At 45.5% G+C, this 20,603-nt stretch overlaps 2 protein-coding genes across 2 annotated transcripts; one reads left to right on the forward strand and one right to left on the reverse strand.

Moving 5' to 3' along the window:
* Positions 1-72: 72 nt before the first annotated feature.
* On the forward strand, positions 73-11,614 carry nup160 (nucleoporin 160). Its single transcript, XM_053630775.1, has 35 exons — positions 73-222; positions 1,256-1,364; positions 1,463-1,673; positions 1,926-2,136; positions 2,271-2,346; positions 2,560-2,674; positions 2,872-3,111; positions 3,473-3,570; positions 3,650-3,734; positions 4,118-4,186; positions 4,308-4,391; positions 4,601-4,771; positions 4,984-5,083; positions 5,189-5,354; positions 5,442-5,575; positions 6,028-6,188; positions 6,276-6,412; positions 6,526-6,596; positions 6,717-6,879; positions 6,966-7,035; positions 7,236-7,334; positions 7,452-7,574; positions 7,656-7,751; positions 7,883-7,977; positions 8,549-8,645; positions 8,843-8,948; positions 9,114-9,274; positions 9,422-9,482; positions 9,766-9,876; positions 9,964-10,087; positions 10,305-10,406; positions 10,489-10,630; positions 10,771-10,896; positions 10,989-11,090; positions 11,422-11,614. Exons 1-35 carry the CDS (start codon positions 99-101, stop codon positions 11,506-11,508), a joined length of 4,227 nt encoding a protein of 1,408 aa, XP_053486750.1. The 5' UTR covers positions 73-98; the 3' UTR covers positions 11,509-11,614.
* A 714-nt stretch (positions 11,615-12,328) lies between these two features.
* On the reverse strand, positions 12,329-19,799 carry frs2b (fibroblast growth factor receptor substrate 2b). The gene is made up of 7 exons (XM_053630776.1): positions 19,154-19,799; positions 16,688-16,801; positions 15,296-15,386; positions 14,901-15,087; positions 14,069-14,233; positions 13,790-13,953; positions 12,329-13,681 (listed from the first exon to the last, which is right to left on the reverse strand). The coding sequence occupies exons 3-7, from the start codon at positions 15,359-15,361 to the stop codon at positions 12,719-12,721; spliced, it is 1,545 nt and encodes a 514-aa protein (XP_053486751.1). The 5' UTR covers positions 15,362-15,386; positions 16,688-16,801; positions 19,154-19,799; the 3' UTR covers positions 12,329-12,718.
* Between the last annotated feature and the right edge of the window lie 804 nt (positions 19,800-20,603).

Consider the following 20,603-nt stretch of genomic DNA (forward strand, 5'->3'; position numbering starts at 1 on the left):
AACAGTGGAATAAATGGGTGCAGCTGTGACTCCACACCAGAGGGGGCGACAGAGAGTGCAACACGCTCCTGCACGTTTTTAACTTTACGCGTTTCTTAATGCGTCACATCCGGTGTTCTTGCGCGCGGAAAATGGCGGCTGCCTTGGAGAGAAGCTTTATAGAGATCTGCGGGTTTGAGAGGGAGACAGTTTCCCGGTTTCGGGATCTCGCCATTAATCTGGGTAAAAATTAAAGTATCTCGTATGTTTGATCATAGCACTGCTCTTTTGAATGATAATAAAAATATATTTTACAAAAACAGTGCGTGAGTTTGACAGCGCGTGCGCCGTACCGAGGCTAATATTACGCTAGTTAGCTACTCGGCTGGTTACCGGGTTAAATTTGGTTAACCCTTTCTAAACTGACTGTAATCTCTGTTTAACCCTACAGATGTGTGTAAATATAAATAATTTATTTTTAGAGTGTTTTTTTAATGGCCTCTTTTGTGACGTTATTTTATGATTAAGTGTATTCTTGTGGCAGCGCATTTTACCTCAGAGCTGCAAGTTCTAAAATAAACAGCAAACTTTTATATAAAACACACCGTTTATATCAGCGTCACACCCACACAGGTGACTGTACAGGTGTACGATTACTGACTGCTGTCCTGCACAAAGTATTGGCACCCCTCTACCGTGTCTGTCAGTGGGAAAAGGACCGTTGATTTATAATCAATACAGCGCTGACACGGTTGTGTGAGTGTGTGTGTGAGTGAGTGGTGTGATGGTACACATTGTACAGCGCTACAAATCAGTAAATGTCCACCTATAGTGACTTGAGATGTAGTTGGACCTGGTAAAGTTATAACGCTGTGTATAAACACCGTCTGTGTATTAGCAATGTGTCGTTCGGCAACGAGTCGACTCTCTGATTCGGTTCTTTTTAAGTCAAACGTTGAGAGTCGACTCACGTATACGACCCATTTTTGTGCGTATGTAGGCAATGCTGTTACCGGTTCAGTGTCATTTAATCAAAATGCTTTCTTGGAATTAGAGAAACCTCGTTTCTTTTTGTGTGTTTGTGCGAATTTGTCAGGTTTAGAAAATATATTGGAGGTGAGTCGACTCGTTTTGGTGGGCCGAGTCAAATAATCTGACTCACTCAAGAGCTGAAATTCCCATGACTATTATTTATGTGTATGAATAAGTCCAAAGTTATCTGTGTGTTTATTGTGTGTAAGGGGACAGTGTGCTGATGGGGTGTTGTTGTGTGCAGGTGTGAGTGCGACCCCTGGTGGCGGGAGGCTTGCAGACAGCGCTGGGGCGTTCTCTTATGAGGAGAGTGGGAAACTGCTGTCTCTCACCAGCAACAGATTCATTCACTGGTGAGTTATGTGAGAAATGAAACACAAAATTAACCAAAACACCCACTGACTAACCAGAATTCAACAATTCTGTGCTGTGCTGCGCTGTGTGCGTTCAGGTCCACATCAGGAGACACAGTTCAGCTGGTGGAACAGTCTCTGGACGTGAACCTGTTGAACAACTCGCTACGTCTTAAGATCCTGAACTGCGCCGTGCTTCCCGGAGGCGTTCACATCCACGAGACACTCAACAATGTCACAGTCCTCGTCGTCACCAACCAGTCGGTGCACAGGATGGTGCTGCCCCATCCCACACGCATGTACCGCAGCGTGAGTGTCACTCTTCTCTCTCTCACACACACCTTTTGATGTGTAGATCATTTTATTCATGAGCGTTTGTGAGGAGTGTAGATGCAGTCAGGGAGAAAGAAGAAGACAAAATAAATAGTGCTTGTGATCCAGTCAAGTTAAAAACACGTACAGAAACTTTTTATTTGTGAAATTATATAGAACTTTTGATTTACTTGTTAGTATATAGTGACTGTAACGTGTGTGTGTGTGTGTGTGTGTGTGTGTGTGTAGGAGCCGGTGGCCGAGCTGCAGATGCAGAGTGTGTTCACTGACGTGGGGAAGGTGTGTGTTCAGGACGCCGTTCACTCCTTCACTCTGTCGTTCACTCAGAGCCCCGTCACGTCATCCACCTGGCTCAGCACGCATGGTCATGCCCATTTTGCTTTGGCCACTCCCACCGGGGGCATCACCATAGTTACTTTACCCCCCTGCGATCAGCAGGGTAACATGAGCACTCTTCTAGACTTTCAATAAAACAAACAAAATAAAAACAATTTTCATGATCTGTACTTGTATGAATTGGCATTTTGCTAATTGGTGGCTTCTAATTTCCGTTGTTTGTGCGTGCGCGTGCAGGTTCGTTGTCAGTGATGGAGTTAAAGCAGAATTCAGTCATGCAGAGATTAGCAGGCTGGGTCCCCAGCGCCATCAGGTGAATGATGAAGATTTTCTCCTCTTCCTCACTGCACAAAAGTGTGGGTGTCATGATCTCGGTTTATTTATAAAGCCAAAATTAATTAGTTTACAGTAATTATACCTCACATTTATTTGTTTACAGCACCATTGTAAATGAAGATTCGTCTTCAGCGTGTTTTTATTAAAAGTTCTATAAGTGTAAGTGTGTGTGTGTGTGTGTGTGTGTGAGAGGGGACCAGAGCCCGTGCGACCTGGCGGTGAGTTTATCCGTGTGGCCGATGGAGGACGACACTTTCATCTTCGCTCTGTGTCAGGATCATAAACTGCGCGTCTGGTCATATAAGGTGTGTAACGACGTCTGATTCTCACGCTCGCATTGCATTATGGGTAATCTCAGGAGTGGGCGGGACATCAGGGTGAACTGATATAAAGCCATATTGCTATAACAACAAACAATGATTGCATTCTGGCTCCGCCCCCTCAGTCCAGTGATTGGCGATTAAAGGTATAATTGTGTGTGTGTGTGTGTGTCTGTCTCCAGGAGCAGCAGTGTGTGTTGGTGGCCGATGTGTTGGACTACGTCCCTGTGGGTCGGGCCGAGCTGAGGAACAGCGTGGGCGTGTCTCACCGTCTGCGTGTGTGTGTGTCCGGTTCTGCAGGCGTGTGTGTGTGTGTTTACGTTGCCGCTCCGCAACGCAGTCAGTTCTGCGTTCTGCAGCTCGGTTCCAGTAACAACATGCGCTACAGCCTAGAGCACATCTCTACTATCTACAGCACACAGGTACATACACACACACGCGCACACACACACACACACCCCTAGCGAGTATGTCCCACTGTCTCACTCTCATTCTCACTGTTTATTTCTAATTGAGTTGAGCAGCAGGCTGTGCTTATTGGGCAGAGAGCTGTCAATCAAGCATGCTCATTGGAATATTAGACCACACCCACCCTGATGGCTCTGACAGGGGTCTGATGTTGCTCTTGCTTTAAATTTCTGCACTGCTGGATGTTTTTAAACACTCAGTATTGATGTGCAAATGTTTTTTTCTGCATTTTCTGGTACCATAAACGTGTACGTGTGTGTGTGTGTGTGTGTGTGTGTGTGTGTGTGTGTGTGTGTGTGTGTGTGTGTGGTTCAGGAGACTCTAGTGGACTTTGTTCTAACCTCCACTGATATTTGGGCTCTGTGGGTGGATGATGATAACCAGACTGTGGTGAAGTACATCAACTTTGAGCAGTAAGTGTCACACTTCGCTAACAGTGGATCAGTTTGAGTTTGTGAGCACGCTGACGTGTGTGTGTGTGTGTGTTTGCAGTAACGCAGCAGGCATGTGGAATCAGGTGTTTGTGCAGCCCGCCCCAGAGGAGGAAGTTCACATCGGAGCTGAGCAGGATCCCAGAGTAAGAACTAGGCCAGCTTTTGAACTCTCTCTCTCTCTCTCTGTGTGTGTGTGTGTGTGTGTGTGTGTGTGTGTGTGTGTGTGTGAGTGAACACTAATCATCATATGAATCTGGAATGATTGACAGGTGTGTAGGTATTCTGAACTCTCTGATATTAACTGACCCTCTGGAAGCCCCGTCCCTTTTCCTCCACCCCCAAGTGTCCGCTTTTTTTCTCCAAGTGCTTTTTGATTACCATGAAACCCCTAAATTTGCACTTTAGGCAAGCGATTTGTGAAAATGTTGAGAATGTACTGCGCTCCCCACTATATCCTCAGATTAAAGATAAATACGTTAGTGTTTTCGGTAAATCACAAAGTCAGTGCTGTTTCTCCTCTCTTCAGGAGACGTACCTGGATGTTCTGTTTTCTCCTCTGCGCTTCACTGCTGCTGCTATCGTAAAGGCACTACAGGTAAACACACACACACAAGACTCCACACTGATTCAACTTCCACCAGTCTCTCACTTTCTCTCTCTTTCTCTTCTCTCTCTCACTAGATGAAATGAATCATTGTTGTTTTTTTTTGTTGCAGATTTACAAACGTGGCACGGAGCGATTCCTCGATTTAACATGGGAAACACTAAAGAAAGAAGTCACTCTTGCTGTAGAGAATGAGGTCTCTCTCTCTCTCTCACACACACACTCCTGTAATTGTGAGGATTGGTAGGGAATTAGATAGTTATTGATGAGGAGGTGAAATGTACAGTGTCTCCGGCACCGTTCTGTTCTGTGTTCTGTGCACCCCATGATAACTGTGATAATAGTGTGTGTGTGTGTGTGTGTGTGTGTGTGTGTGTGTGTGTGTGTGTGTGTGTGTGTGTTCAGCTCCAGAGCAGTGTGACGGAGTTCGAGTTCTCTCAGGAGGATTACCGCATGCTGCAGGTGGAGTTCTGGTCCAAGTTCTATGCCTGCTGTCTACAGTACCAGGAGGCTCTGTCCACCCCCCTCGCCCTGCACGTGGACCAGTCCACAGCTATGGTCTGCCTGCTCAAGAAGGTACCATATACACACTTAATGGGGGGGATGGGAGTGGCTTCAGGGTGTTCAAGGTGTAATTGTGTTTATTGGTACTTAAACGTTTCCATCGCGGTATGTCAGGCCACGCCCCTTTTGTTGCCTGCATGATTTGAGCTGACGAATCATTTATACTGATTCTGTTGTAACGATTCAAATCAGTCATAGAATGCTCATCAGTAACGTTTCATCAGGGCTTTGTGTCGTTCCTGTTGCCCTGCTTTGCCGTGGATCACTTGTACCTGTGCTCTGATGAGTACCTGTTCTCCGAGGAGGAAACACCTGTAGCTGACGGTAATCACTCACGCTTAACGCCGATATCATTTCATCACGGTTAAACGTATCGGGGGAAGGGGTTTAGCAATCTCATCACAGATCCTGTGTGTGTGTGCGTTTCAGAACCGGAGCTGGGCGGGGATGTCCTGCAGCTGGTGCAGTGTTTGCGGTTGGTGAGTGAGTGTTTGCAGGGGCAGATGGCGTGTGTGATGGATAGAGCGGTGGAGATGCTCATGTCTCCAGAGAGAGCTGCAGAACAAGTGCTGGAGAACCTGCTGGCTAATGACAAGTCAGTACCACACACACAGACACACTGCTTCACGTGCACATGAACACGCTGACCCCATTGCTTTTGCTAAGCATCTGTGTGTTTCAGTGATGATTTAATTGCCGAAATCACCAACAAGATGCAGGATGTGCGAAACCCAGTGGCTGCGATGAGCACCCTGCTCCGAGAGCTCGACCTGGAGGCGGAGTTCGACACGCCCGACACAGTGCTGTCACACACAGGTGAGATCACTCTCTCACATATACACAAAACATCAGTATTTAACCAGACTGTTTCTCACACACACTCTGTTATTCATTTTATCACATGACCGGTTCTTTTTGGTGACTGGGGGTGGGGCTTAAATTAATTAAACGTTAACACTTCGCCACAGATTTGATGGGTATAAATGGATTGATGTACAGAAATAGTTATATTTTGGCTAAATTAAGCACTTAAAGCTCACTGAGTGGCTCAAGAGCTGAGTGTAGGAACAAATTGGGGGCGGAGAGGGATCTCCATCCCTCAGTCCTATTGGTAGTCACTGCATCGCTTTGCATCTCATTTGCATATAGTTCAACTTAACTTTTGCTCTTAACTTAGCATTTGCTCTTGTACTTCTCACTAACACTCCTACTGTCACTAAAGCTCAATAGTGTGTGTGTGTGTGTGTGTGTGTGTGTGTGTGTTGCAGGCCGGTCTCTGAACGTGCGTCTCAGTCTGTCTCAGCTGTACAGCAGCAGCGTGGCCGTGAGCGTTGTGTGTCAGGCCGTGTGTCACATGACCATGACTCGAGCGCTGATCTGCAGAGACCTGCTCATCCTGCAGCACCTGTACCTGCGCCTCGGAGACAACGTGAGTCTCTACATACAGATGATCTGGTAGAAGAAATTGAAAAGGACATAAGTAAAACGTGTGTGTGTGTGTGTGTGTGTGAGATAGGTGCTCCTGGCAGGCAGCGCTCAGTATCTGCTTTTGCAGCAGGATCTGATCCCACGCTGTTCACACCTGCTCTGCAGTTATCACCTGCTCAGACAGCTCAGCCAGACCCTTGCCTCACCTGTACCGCTCGACACACTGTACGTACACACACACACACACACACACACACACACACACACACACACACAGAGAGCACAAACGTATAACCTGATCTGCTAATCCAACCATACGCACTTTGTGTGTGTTTCAGAGACGCTAACCTGCAGCACCTGTCCGTGTTGAAGCTGTCCGATTCCACGGCGAGCACGGCTAACAGATCAGGTACGACTCAGACTCGGGGGTCAGGAGTGTGACCGTGTACATAAAGGTAATACCTTCAGAATGTATTCATATTTCTAACCTGTGTGTGTGTGTGTGTGTGTGTGTGTGTGTGTGTGTCAGTGTTGAGTCCTCAGACTGTAGTGGAGCTGTTTTATCAAAACATAGCACGTAAATCCATTGTGCTGCAGCTGTTTGGCCAGAGGGAGGTGCCAGAGAGTCACATCACCAGCCTGCACTGGAACCAGCTCATCTCCAGTGTAGTGCATCTACTGACCCAGTTACTGTATCCTCTGTATACACACACACACACGTGCGCACACACACACAGAGTGTTCGAGTGTGTTTGAAGCCTTACATCACCATGATCAGGTGGCCCAGTAACCCCAACTTCCTGTTCCCGGAGTGCATGATGGGAAACTGCCAGTACACACAGCTCCAGGTGAGCTAATGCTGTGTGTGTGTGTGTTACTACTACTTGCACTAATTTATCAGACACGCCTGCTGGAAGGAGGCGGCCATTTTAAATATTATTTTCTGTCCCAATATGATGCATGACTCTTGCTAAGTAGCGAACAGAACACATGAGTTAAGAGTTGTGTCCTTTCTGGTGATCATTGGAGTGTGTGTGTGTTTTTGCAGGAATACGTGCGTCTGATCGGGCCGTGGTGTCAGGCTAACGTGGGATCGTGTCGGTTTGTTCTGGGTCAGGCGTACCTGGCCTGTGGAGAAGGTCAGAAGGTAAAACGGAGATCGGTCACCTTACACACACACCAGCACGTCACACCAAGCTTTATTTCTTTCATAAAGTCTTTTGACCTACAGCTTTGATGATGTTTTTTTTTTATCTGTTTGTAGGCGCTGCAGTGTTTCCAGGAGGCAGCACCAGAGGTGGAGAAGGAGGAGTTTCTGAAGAGATTGACAGGTTCAGAGGACGAGGAGGCGGGGACTACAGCGCCACGATTACTCTATTACAACAAGGTACACACACACACACGCAGGTTCTAGACTATATGACTGTTGATATCGATACTGAATATGCTAATGCTGTGTGTGTTTCAGGTCCTAAGACTCCTGGAGGACATTGGGTTGCCAGATCTTGTGATTCAGTTAGCCACACTGGCCGTATCCGAGGCTGTGAACGACCAGCGCAGTCAGGTACAGAAACTTTCCACACCGTTCACACTTTAGTTATCATTTTTGCACTAACTTTCATATTATTGTTTGTTTTTGTCTCTCTCACACACACACACACACACACACACACACACACACACACACACACACAGGCAGCTCTGTGGACGCGTATTTTTAAACACCATCTGGATCTCGGTCACAACAGGGAGGCGTATGAAGCTCTGACCCAGAACCCCGATCCCAGCAGGTACACACACACACACACACACACACACACACACACACACACACACACACACACACACACACAGTAATGCTCTAGTTCAAATAAGGATCCTTCTGCATGGTGTCAGTAAGCTGTGAAATAAAATACTCCCCATTTATTTATTTATTTATTTATTTATTTATTTATTTATTTATTGTATGAAATTAACTGTTTTATATCACAGATCCCTGAAAATATCAGTAAAGTATTTGAAAGAACTTTACTTTAACTTTTTTTTTTTTTTTACTGAAGCCACCAGATGGAGGAAATTATTTTTCTTTTCTTTTTTAAAAAAATAAAACATCTAAAAAGAAAAAATGATAGAGCGTGGATCGACACTGACATTTAGAGAGTCCATGTGCAGGGAGTTGTAAGACTGTAGGAATGGGGTGTGTGTGTGTGTGTGTGTGTGTGTGTGTGTGTGTGTGTGTGTGTGTGTGTGTGTGTGTGTGTGTGTGTGTGTGTGTGTGTGTGTGTGTGTGTGTGTGTGTGTGTGTGTGTGTGTGTGTGTGTGTGTGTGTGTGTGTGTGTGTGTGTGTGTGTGTGTGTGTAGGCAGTTGGACTGTCTCCGGCAGCTGGTGGTGGTCCTGTGTGAGCGCGCTCAGCTACACGATCTCATCCAGTTCCCTTACATCAACCTGCATGAGGAGGTCAATATACACACACAATACAAACACACTTTTTATAGGGAAGAATAAGGTAGGTAGCTAACTACACTAAGTGTAACCATAGCAACAGATTCTGGTTAATATACGAATGTAATCATGGCTGAAAGCTAAAGAAAATTTTCACTTTGATTCACGTGGGGCCATTTTTGGGGTGGGTGTGTGTGTGTGTGTGTGTGTAGGTGGTGGGGATTATCGAGTCTCGTGCCCGTGCTGTTGACCTGATGTCCCATAATTACTACGAGCTGCTCTACGCCTTCCACATTAACCGCCACAACTACAGGAAAGGTAACGCCGTCTGTACTGCAGTTCAGAATATATCCAGTAGGAGGCGAGAGGTGGCGTGTGTCGGCCCACTCATGTCTTCCATACAGATTAGAGAAACTAATAACAGTGTATTGGTTAAAATGCTTTGTGTGTGTGTGTGTGTGTGTGTGTGTGTGTGTGTTGCAGCCGGTACAGTGATGTTCGAGTACGGGATGCGTCTGGGTCATGAGGTTCGGACTCTGAGGGGTCTCCAGAAGCAGGTGAACTGCTACCTGTCTGCTCTGAACTGTCTGCGTCTGATTCGGCCCGAATATGCCTGGATCATCCGGCCTTCGTCCGGACCTTCTGTGAGCCTCCATCATCGCTCACACACTGCCACTATATCCAAGTTTATGAACTAAATGTGTTTTATGTTGAATGATTATGTGTTTAGATTAGAATAGATTATTATTTGTTTTAATAAGATGGGAATTTTTCCTCTTGGTGTTTCTCAGTGTGAGAGGCCGGGCACGTCACCCAAACGCAGCCATGATGGGGATTTGGCTCCGCCTCCAGGTAAAAAAAAATCCCTTCTGTCCGGTCAGTACTGTACACTGTGAACCTTACAACCCTTTTTAATTTTATTTTCCTTTCATTAATCCTTACATTAAACATACCATAAACAGAAACATTCATATCAAATCTGTAAGGAATGAAAGCACTGTTGTCATGGCAACCAAAAGACATCGATCTATCTATGTACATACATATCCTACTGTCTAATTATAGACTAAGACAGTGATGTTTTTGTGTCTAATATAACGTTTGTGTGTGTGTGTGTGTGTGTGTGTTGGTGCAGTGAGTCGTCACATAGAAATCCTGGAGCTGAAGGATCTGGAGAAGGAGTATGTTCTCGCACGTTGTCGTCTCACACTCGCGCAGCAGGACCCGTCCTCGGCAGCTATAGCAGGTACGACACACACCCTTACCTGAGCATACGTGCCATAAGTGAACGACCTTTACCAAAGCGTGTGTGTGTGTCTGTGTGTGAGAACAGGCAGTGCGTCGGCGGTGGATATGGTGTCTCTGTTGGTGCAGGCCGGGCTGTTCGACACAGCGGCGTTGTTGTGCGAGACGTTTAAACTCCCTCTCACACCCGTCTTCGAGGGACTCACCTTCAAGTGAGGAGTAGTGTTAATAATACAGGTGTACAGTGGAGCGAGTACGGTTAGCTAGCCTGTACCGTCACATGTATCTATCAAACACAACCCACTGTCACGTTTCTCACTTTATTAAAATAGTACAATTGATTTTAAATGCATTTTATTATTAGGAGAATGTGTGTGTGTGTGTGTGTGTGTGTGTGTGTGTGTAACACACTCCTGTCGTGTGTCCCAGGTGCATCAAGCTGCAGTACGGATCGGATCAGAGCCAGAACGAGGCGTGGAACTGGTTATCAGCCAATCAGCTGCCCAGTCTCATCACCACTAAAGAGTCCAGGTGTGTGTGTGTGTGCATGCGTGCGCGCTGTCTCAGCATCAGTGTGTGTATGTAAGTGAACTCATGCTGTCCTGCTTCACAGTGCAACAGATGAAGCGTGGAGACTTCTGGCGTCGTACCTGGAGAAGCATCAATCCCAGAATGCTCAGCATCATCGCTGTGTTATTAACAGGCTGCTGTCACACGGTGTACCTGTTCCTGATTGGCTACTTAACGCATATAAGGTCAATAACGTACAGTTTGAACGGGTGAAACATGGGGGCGGGGTTTGTGAGATTCTGATTGGAGAATTTTTTTGGACTGTATAATTACAATTAACCTCCTCTTACACTTTATGAAGCCACTTTGGTGTGTGTGTATACAGGAAGTGGATGCTGCATGCCTGCTGCGCCTCTACCTGAACTACGACCTGCTGGACTCGGCCGCTGAGCTCGTGATGGAGTATGTGGACGCTCTACTGGGGAAGGGACATCAGTATTTCGGAATAGAGGTACACACACACACGACATGATTGAGAGATTTTGCTGCGTTTGTGTAGGTCACATGACACTCGGTATCCATGGTGTGTGTGTGTGTGTGTAGATGCCGCTGAGTGTGACGGCGCCACTCGTCTGGCTGCCCTACACCTCCATCGACCAGCTGCTGCACAACCTGAAAGAGAGTCAGACTCCCAGCAACACACAGGTGAGAGACAGGAACCTGGGAAAATGGGCGGAGTCAGCAGCAAGCTCCGTTACCATTCTTGTAGCTTTGTATTGGGTCGTTCACTCGTATCGGTGTCGCTCCTGTTACATGTATAACTGCATTTGATGTTCTGTGGAACAGGTTACTTCTGGATAATAATAATAATAATAATAATAATAATAATAATAATAATAATAATAATAATACCACCACCCAGGGAAATAATGTGCGGTTTGAGACGCAGCCCATCTGTAACATCACCTAATATCCTGAGCTACAAAATATTCTATGATCATACTCTGTGTGTGTCTGTGTGTGTGTGTGTGTGTAGGTGTATGAGAAGCTGCGGATGAAGCTGGCGGAGTATCACAGACAGGTGGAACGCAGCAGCAAACACCGACTGCAGGTTCCGGCCTGAACACGCGCGCGCACACACACACACACACACACACACACAACGGACTGTTTGTCTTCACCATTTTGTAAAATTTTATATGCAATTAAAATGTTGGATTTTGTATGGAGATGTACTCTCTAGCTTTTTTTCTTTCTTTAATACACACACACACCCCACTGTGCTGAAAACAAATATCACAATATTTAGTGTCATAAAATTTATGAACATTCCTTCCTAGCTAGTGACCATTTCCAGGTTTGTCTCATGTGGGTGTGGCTTGCTATGTTTTGATGGGGGGAAATGGGAGGTGCCAAACAGCACGTTCCTATTTCTCAGAGTTCATATTAAGGCTGTGTCCCAAATGAGGAAAGTGCACACTAATTAGGGAGCAGAAGTGATGTCAGTCACATTAAACACCCCTGTGGGTGTGTCCCATACCCTAGGGCCTAGGCCAAGCACATCTTCCAGTGCTGTAGTGCAAAGCATTATGGGAGGATATGTTGTGTGGCTACACACATGAGAAATAATTGTAATTAATTGCTGTATAAAGGTAATTAAGCCCCGACTCATATGGCGCAATCCCATGATGCAACGTGGGGGTGAGACCAGCCCAGATGATGTTCGCTAACAGTGTTCGGAAGTGTACGGCCTCTGGATTAGCACTACGCGCTGTGACGACGTGGTTACAGACTCAAGTAAGGGGCGTGGCCTAAATGGGTGAAGGTGCGAAGAAATAACTGAGGTTAGAATAAAGTTCACATGATTTAATGTGTTTAATTTTTAAAAAATTTTGCCGTGACTCTGTTCGGAAGTGAAACACATGGAGTCGCTCACTCGGATATGAATCAAACAAAATAAAAGTCTTTTATTGTGCTGTAGTGAAATCTAAATGCAGTCAGTAAGATGGCCGCCGTCGTGTACCGTAAAAGTCCCTGGATACTGAAATTATAAAACAACCTGTCGTGGCATTTTCAATACAAAAGTACAACATAAGAAGACAAACACAAACAGGAAATGCTCCATCAGTAATACTGATCTGTACGGAATGGACGCAGGCTGCAGTCCAGCCGTGCGGTGAAGGTCAAAGGTCACACTCGTGCACAGGACGGCGAGTGCATGGTCGCCGAATACAAATATAAACCATCGCCCTGCGCTACAGCGTTCCGGAACCGCCGAGTGCCTTTTAAAGGTTTCTGATAAAGTTTTAGAGAAAAAAGCAAAGTGGGCGGGGTTACATGGGCAGGTCCACGCTGTTGTGTCGGGTTTTCCTGGACGTACCGTCGTAGCGAGGCTGCGCTCTTTGCAGGTTCGACATGGCTGCTGTGCGTTCCACGTCGATCACTGCATACAGTTCGGTCCTGCGTGTGGGCGTAGCTGTGGGTGGGGCGGCGGTAGGTGTGGGAGGGCGTGGCGAGGCGGGCGTGTGCGGCGTCCTGGGCGTGCTGCAGTCTGAACCCGGGTCCATTTCCACCTCGATGTAGTTGAGCGTGTGTTGCTCACACGGACGCCGCACATCGAAGTTAAACACGCTGAAGCGCCCCGACTCCACCCTCCCGGCACTGAGAGGCCCGGACTCCGCCCACCCTGCGCTCAGAGGCGCCGACTCCGGCCACATCGCCGCTGCTACATTCTCGGTGTTGATGTAGAGGTGTGCGGAGTCGGCACCGTGATACCCGTTGGAAGGCGGCTGCTGTGTCTTGGTCCGGACGGCCTCGTCCTGATCCCCGTCCTCGTCACCCGCTTTAGGGTCCTCCCTCAGTGGAGGGAGCGAGGGGAGGTTCTCGTAATCCAACAACGCCGTCCTGCGCTGGGCAGAGTTGTTTACGTTAGCGTCGGGGCTGAGAGGCGGGGGGCGAGGCCTGCGGCGTGATGGGGGGTTAAACACGGGACCGTTCGAGTGCTCCGGAGCCGCCTCTGCAGCGGCCACACCCCCGTTTGCCGAGTTGTGGGTGGATCCGGATGACACGCCCCCATCTTGCTGCCTCTCCCTAGCCATGAGTTGCCTCTGCACGGGCGTCGGCCCCAACACGAACCTCACGCCCTCACGCTCCAGCTGTACACGAGGACCAGGGTCTGGAGCCTGCACAGACTCCTCCCCCTCAGGGGTGGGGCTGTGGGGGGCAGGGGGGTCTACATGTCCTGCCCCTGCATGCTGATCCTCCAGGAGGCCTGTAGTGTTCACATACGTATGGCCCTACACACACACACACACACATTTAACATTGTATTATGAATCATAGCTCCACACACTCTGCAGTGATATCATGTTGCTATAGTGATATAGTGATGATGGAGTTCTGACCCGTATGCTGTCGTCAGGCATCAGCAGCGGGTGAGTGGACTCTTCTCCCACAGACGGCAGGCGGGTGCTGCCCACCGAGGGGTGCCTACTGGAGGGGTGGGAGGAGGCGTCACCTAGCGACGGGTACCGCAGGCTCCCATTGGGTAAAACAGGAAGAGCGCCACCTGCAGGACAAATACACACACTCTTCTAATACCATCAGGTAGTCTGTAAATGTAGTCATAAATATTTATAGACACAGGAGGACATTGTATTGAGTACAGTGTATGTGTGTTTTACCGGTGGGAGTACGAGGCGTTTGCGGAGCTTCCGGTTCGACGTGTGTGTGTGTGAGCGTGGGTTCAAACACAGGTTCCTCCACCACGCTGATGCTGTTGTTGTGCATGATGTCCTGCAGCATGTTGAAGATCTCCTCTGCTCGTGCACACTTAAACGCAAAGATCCCTGTAGAACGAACACACACACGAACACACACACACAACCTGCTGTTAGTGTTAGCCCTTTGCTATGACATCTCACACACAAACTATAAACACACGACCTAACGGAGAGAACGAAAGCACACACACACACAACAGACGTCAGCGTGATGGTGCAGCGTGGCGAGGCACACAGCGAGTCTCCGTTACTCACCAATCAGACTCATCCTTTTGAAAGCATTGGGGTCAAAGGTCACATTCTGACATTAATAGCCAAGCTGCAAACAATGTGTAAAAATTGGTGCAGTCCTGAACCAAGGGGACATTTAAACATTCAGTTTTAGGACACTCTTAATACCACCACCTTGCCTGTGTTTCATTCAGGAATAAGGGCCCTAAGAGAGCACCCTTCACTAGGCAGCCTACCTGGGCAGGCTTTAGTTTCTTCAGTTTGCCGCAGGAATCTTCACCACTTCAATCTAACTGTAGTCACTGTAATCTATTACAAGCCACACCCACACCTGGTTACTGTTACTATGTGGGATAAGAAGGGAATTATCGAGGACAGCGGTTCAGTCTTGACCCGGGGCCATGGAGGATTGTTGGGGAAAGGGGCGGAGCTTAAGCCTGGTCAACTGAACAATAAAGAATTCTTCATTTCTAGACGGTGTGTATGTGTGTGTGTTAGTTACCCTGTCCCGTCTGGCAGCGGCGGCCGCTCTCGAAGGAGAAGAGGTTGGAGTCATAACCATAGCGACGGAGGCACAGGTAAGGCCACCTCACTGCATCACACTTGTGTGTGCGGAGAACGAGCTCGTCCTCGGTCAGCTCCATGATCCCAGCCCCGAGCTCGTTACCGTCATCGTCAACGTTCACCACCTGTGCACGCACACACACACACTCGCATAAATACCAGGACTGTACTGATCATTTACACACACACACACACACACCACACTACAAAACACATACACAAACATGCACACACCACACACACAGTATACAAACACCATATATACATATACACACAGTACACAAACATACACGCATTACAAAATACATACACACTACACAAATATTCACACACCTTGAACTTGCTCTGGTGATTGTCAGGTATGGATTCTTTATCTGGACAGCTCCAGCAGCTTCCCATGGTTCTTCACACAACCATTTGATACCTAACACACACACACACACACTTTAACATGCTGTCTGCAAATAGTCAGTAATACTAATACACCAATATGATGATGATGATGATGTCATCTCTTTTCCTGGAACTCTACTGTGAAAACGTCTTTATGAATAACAATATGTTTAACCATATCGCGATTAAACGTGTTTTCAGTAAAGCGGGGTGTGTGTGTGAGAGTGAGAGAAAGACACTCTCGTCATCTTATTTTCATAATTAGCATAATCCTCAACATTGTGATAAATTACATCACAATACACCTTTGTGAAACACTGTACGATGATGCAGTATCTATATTGAAATACTGTATATATTACTGTATATTTATATAATAATTATAACGTGCAGACATCGAGTAACACGACGGACCATACGGTCACGGCCACACTCACCATTTAACACCGACAAAAAGAAAACTGATCCACGTGCACACACACACACACGCCAGGGGAATAAACGAAAGATTACTGTAGGAACGTACACACCTCCATGCACACCAAACAATATAAAAATAAATATTATACTCAAAACTATCAAGACTTCATGTTTAATCATACAGTTAAAATCCACAACAGCAAATATTTCTAATATTTCTGCGATCAGGCTTGTTCTGTCAAATCCCTTTAACATCTAGATTACTTAAATATTTAACAGACGGCACTAAGCGTATGCGTGAATATTAATGAGTCTATAATGAATATTAACGAGTGCTCATTTATAAACATTCCTCCTAACTATCTGTAGTTTATCACTTCATCCTGAAAGGTCAAATTTATTATTTAGCATATGTATTATCTATGATGCACATTCTGTGTATATATTATATATATATATATATATATATATATATATATATATATATATATATATATATATATATATATATATGTGTGACGGCTGTGGTTCAGGTGGTAGAGCGGGTTGTCACTAATCGTAGGGTTGGAGTTTCAATTCCCGGCCCACGTGACTCCACATGCCGAAGTGTCCTTGAGCAAGACACTGAACCCCAAGTTGCTCCTGATGGCAAGTTAGTGCCTTGCATGGCAGCTCTGTGTGTGTGAATGGGTGAATGAGACACAGTGTAAAGCGCTTTGGATAAAAGCGCTATATAAGTGCAGACCGTTTACCATATATATTTAAAAAACTACATTTGTATGAATATGTAAATAGCATGTAAATACAGACAGGAGCAGCGTGATTGGTTCTGACAGGGTGTGTAACAGGAAAATAGTAAACATTGTGTGGTTTGTTTTGTGTATAAATATTAAAATGAGGACGATCTCTTACCCAGATCCAGCCATCAGGGTTCCTGATTCAGTCCCCAGCACTACACACACACTCATTCTTCATCAGTGAGGGGGATGATGATGATGATGATGATGATGATGATGATGACTGAACCTGCGGGAACGGTCACAGAGTCACGGTGCATCATCGGACAGTTACCTCACTGTGGACTTTTACAAATACCTCGGAACGCATTTCTTCATTTCTGATCATTACTTAAGCTTCATTTATTTAGCACTTAAGTTCTTTAAGCTGGTGGATCTCTTCCCTTTTGTGCAAGAAAGTAGAAAGTCCCAGAAAGTGTGATGAAACCGTGTTACCCGTCCCGACCGCACGTCGTGGCACGGACCAGTCTCAACAAATTCAGCTCAAACTCGTCAGACGCGTCGTGAACGAGGAGAGAACACAACACTTTCCTCCTTTTACTCGTCTCGTATAAACGTTATTAAAGTGTTTTTCCACAATCTCTCTCTCTCTCTCTCTCTCAGCTCCTAACCACGACGACGTCAACACAGACAGCGTACCACTTTCTGTCAAAATATTCTGAGAAATCTCTTTCACGGTTCCTTGTGGTTTAAATACAGTTTTATAATCGCACGATGAACTGTACAGAGATTTTGTAATAAACTGAAATAAATCAGTTTTCAGCACCGGCTTGTAAAAAGAGTCCATTAATATCACTAATGTGATACGTCTAGATATTTTAAACACTCCTAAACCCTAAACAAACCAAATAAATAAATAGATAGATAATAAATAAATAATCACTATAGTAAATAAACACAGATTAAACATGCAATGCGAAAACAGATTATAATCGAAAAGGGACAAATAACCAGTGAGTAAAATGTTATATAAAATACATATTACCGGTCAAAAGTGTAGACACTCATTCTTTACCCCCCCCACCCCACACACACACACACACACACACACACACACACACACACCAGATTTCTTGAGATGCTTTTTAAACAGTATTAAAGGAGTTCACACCTACGCTGGACACTTATCGTATATTTCTCTCTGAGTCGTCCGTTTAAAAAAAAATATACTGTTTTGTAAATAAAATCGTAGTTTTCTAATGAAAGAAACAAATACGTCGGCACGATTATATTTTTGTCTACGACACCGATTTCAAACATTTAATCACACACCTTCAGATCAAAAGGTTTTTAAGATCATGAGAAACACTTCAGTCGAGTGTCCACAAACTTTTGACCCGCAGTGTGTGTGTGTGTGTAATGTGTATTTTTTTTTTTTTTTAATTGATGTGTAAAGGTTCTATCTAGGCCTACTCCAGATTCTGAGCACAGCTGGTCGTTTGAACGATACTGAATCGAACCGAATCGTTTCGATTAGTGATACTGCCAAATATCGTTGCCATGGGAACTGAAAGTGCGAGTGATGTGTGATGTAATAATCAGAACACGCTGAGTGACCGAGGAACCGGCATCACATCTGAGCTTAAACTAACAATCCCCGAGAAACAGAGTGTTTTTATAAAATAATACTAAAACACAGACGTGCTGAGCATCTCTGTGTGAGCGGAGCAGTGTGTGTGTGTGTGTGTGTGTGTGTGTGTGTGTGTGTGTGATGTTAAACACTCAGATGGGTTTGGAGAATGAAAAATTCCTGGAATATTTTCATAAAGCGCCCCTCCCTCTCTCCCTCTCTCCCTCTCTCTCCCCATCAGGCCGCTCACTCGCTCGCTCAGCCTGAGACAAAAATCTCACCTCTAATGTGGGCAGGAATAAGGAGAAACCGAACCTTCAGGCTTCATAGAGACTTCATAGAGACTTCATACAGGCGTTATAACACACTAACATTTCTCTCTCTCTCTCTCTCTCTCCAGTCTCTCAGCTCATCACACCTTTACAGGTTTATATACTTGTATATATTTTATAACTCAGGATTAAAGTTAATATCATGTCCGGGTCAGATTATATCAAATATCAAGTCTGGTTTTTCTTGTTATCAGACTAAATATTTTTGTTTGTAGATCGGATCTAAACAAACTAATAACTATACATTTAATCCTGTTTATTTCTACATTTCTATCATTTACACAACAGGCTGTAGATGTTAAACTGTATATAAAGTCCACAGTGTAGATGTATTTATATATCAGAAACACACACACACACACAACACAGAAGTGTTTAGCTGTGTGTAACACTTTTACGTGTTTTACTCCACGGATAGTTTCATTTAGTTTAGTTAAGCCAAACAACTCACTTTATAAACTAGATAAAGTTCAAATATCCCGCGTATACAGATTATAAAGCGTTATTAACAGATAACAAACTCACTTTAAAAAGGTTAACTCAATTTTCATCACTGCTGCTACTGACTCAATAACAGTGCATCCATGCTAACTGCTAAATAATTCATCATCCGTTTTAAGAAAACGTTATATAATAGTATGGATTATTTTTTTGGGGGGAGGTGGAAAGACATACTTACAGATTTGTTGGTTTTAATCCAATGTTTGATTGTTTTCTTTGCTAAAAGTAATATGAGTAAATAACTGAAGCTAGCTGGCTAAGCTAACGCACGGACCCCAAAACTACTCCGCGGAGAGGCAGCTTTAGCCGTTAGCCTGTTAGCTAAGCTAACGCTCAATCACTGCACAGCTCAAAGTTAACCCGAGCGCCAAAAAAAAACGCTAGCCGCGCTAAGCTAACTAATGTTTCACAGATTCACACACGTATTTATCTCATTTCTAAAAGCGCGCGCCGGTTCCCGCGTCGTGGATCCATGTCCGGTCGCTACACGGTGCGGGAAAGCGCGGAGCTCGCCATCACCGAGCGGCTTATTCTCCCGTTAATCCAAATCTCTGAAGTTTGATGCCAGTCGATGTTGTGTTAGCCACTAAGCTAGCTGGGGGGCGGTGGGGAGGTGTTCGGTGAAGACACGTACTGCGCGTGAGCTAAACTAAGGCGCTGATTGGTTGCCGAGAAGAGCTCCGCGATAAAATGGAAACTGAAGTCCAGATATGAGGGAAAAGAGAAAAGGAGAAGAAGACGGGTTTTAATCCTCTCTTACGGTTTATTAAGTGTGTTTACTAAATTATCCTCACAGTGAGCCTCATTCATCACTATTTGAGTAAAATTCCCTGGTGGAAAAAAAACCCAACAGAAACCATCACAGAAATTCTAATGGTTTCCACTACAAATATCATTACAAAACGTCAGCTGTTTGTGTTTCCATTACGCAGTAGGATGTATCAAGGACGTAGGTCCTTAATGGTATCCACTAGACATAACATGCCACCAATGGAAGGCAACAGATTACCAGTAGAGGGACTATTGTAGTTTCCATTAAAACCAATACAATTCCCATTATAACCATCCATCCATCCATTTTCTGTACCGTTTATGCTATAGAGTCACAGGGAATCTATCGCAGGGCACAATCACATACACATCCACTTTGGACATGCCAATGAGCCTACCATGCATGTCTTTGGACTGGGGGAGGAAACCGGGGAACCCGGAGGAAACCCCCGCGGCACGGGGAGAACATGCAAACTCCACACACACAGGGCCATGGTGGGAATCGAGCCCCTGACCCTGGAGGTGTGAGGCGAACGTGCTAACCACTAAGCCAACGTGTGCACCCCATTATAACCATTAAAACTACTATTACTATTGTTTTGGTTTTTTTCAGCAGGGCTGTGTAAATGTTTGAGTAAGCTAAACCGAACAAAAAAACATTTCAAAAGAAAGTGGTTTGACACAAAAAGAGTTTAACTGTTAATCAGCAGAGACGCTCTGCTACCGGGACCAAACCATGACAAAGCTTTTAAAAATTGACCAGATACCGTGGCAAACAGACTCGATTTATAAACCAGCTTCCATCCAATAACAGATATTGGGGCATGCGGTTAGAGGAAAATAATCAATGCTGAGCT

Source organism: Ictalurus furcatus, chromosome 8, assembly GCF_023375685.1.
Source record: "Ictalurus furcatus strain D&B chromosome 8, Billie_1.0, whole genome shotgun sequence".
Classification (NCBI taxonomy): Eukaryota; Metazoa; Chordata; class Actinopteri; order Siluriformes; family Ictaluridae; genus Ictalurus; species Ictalurus furcatus.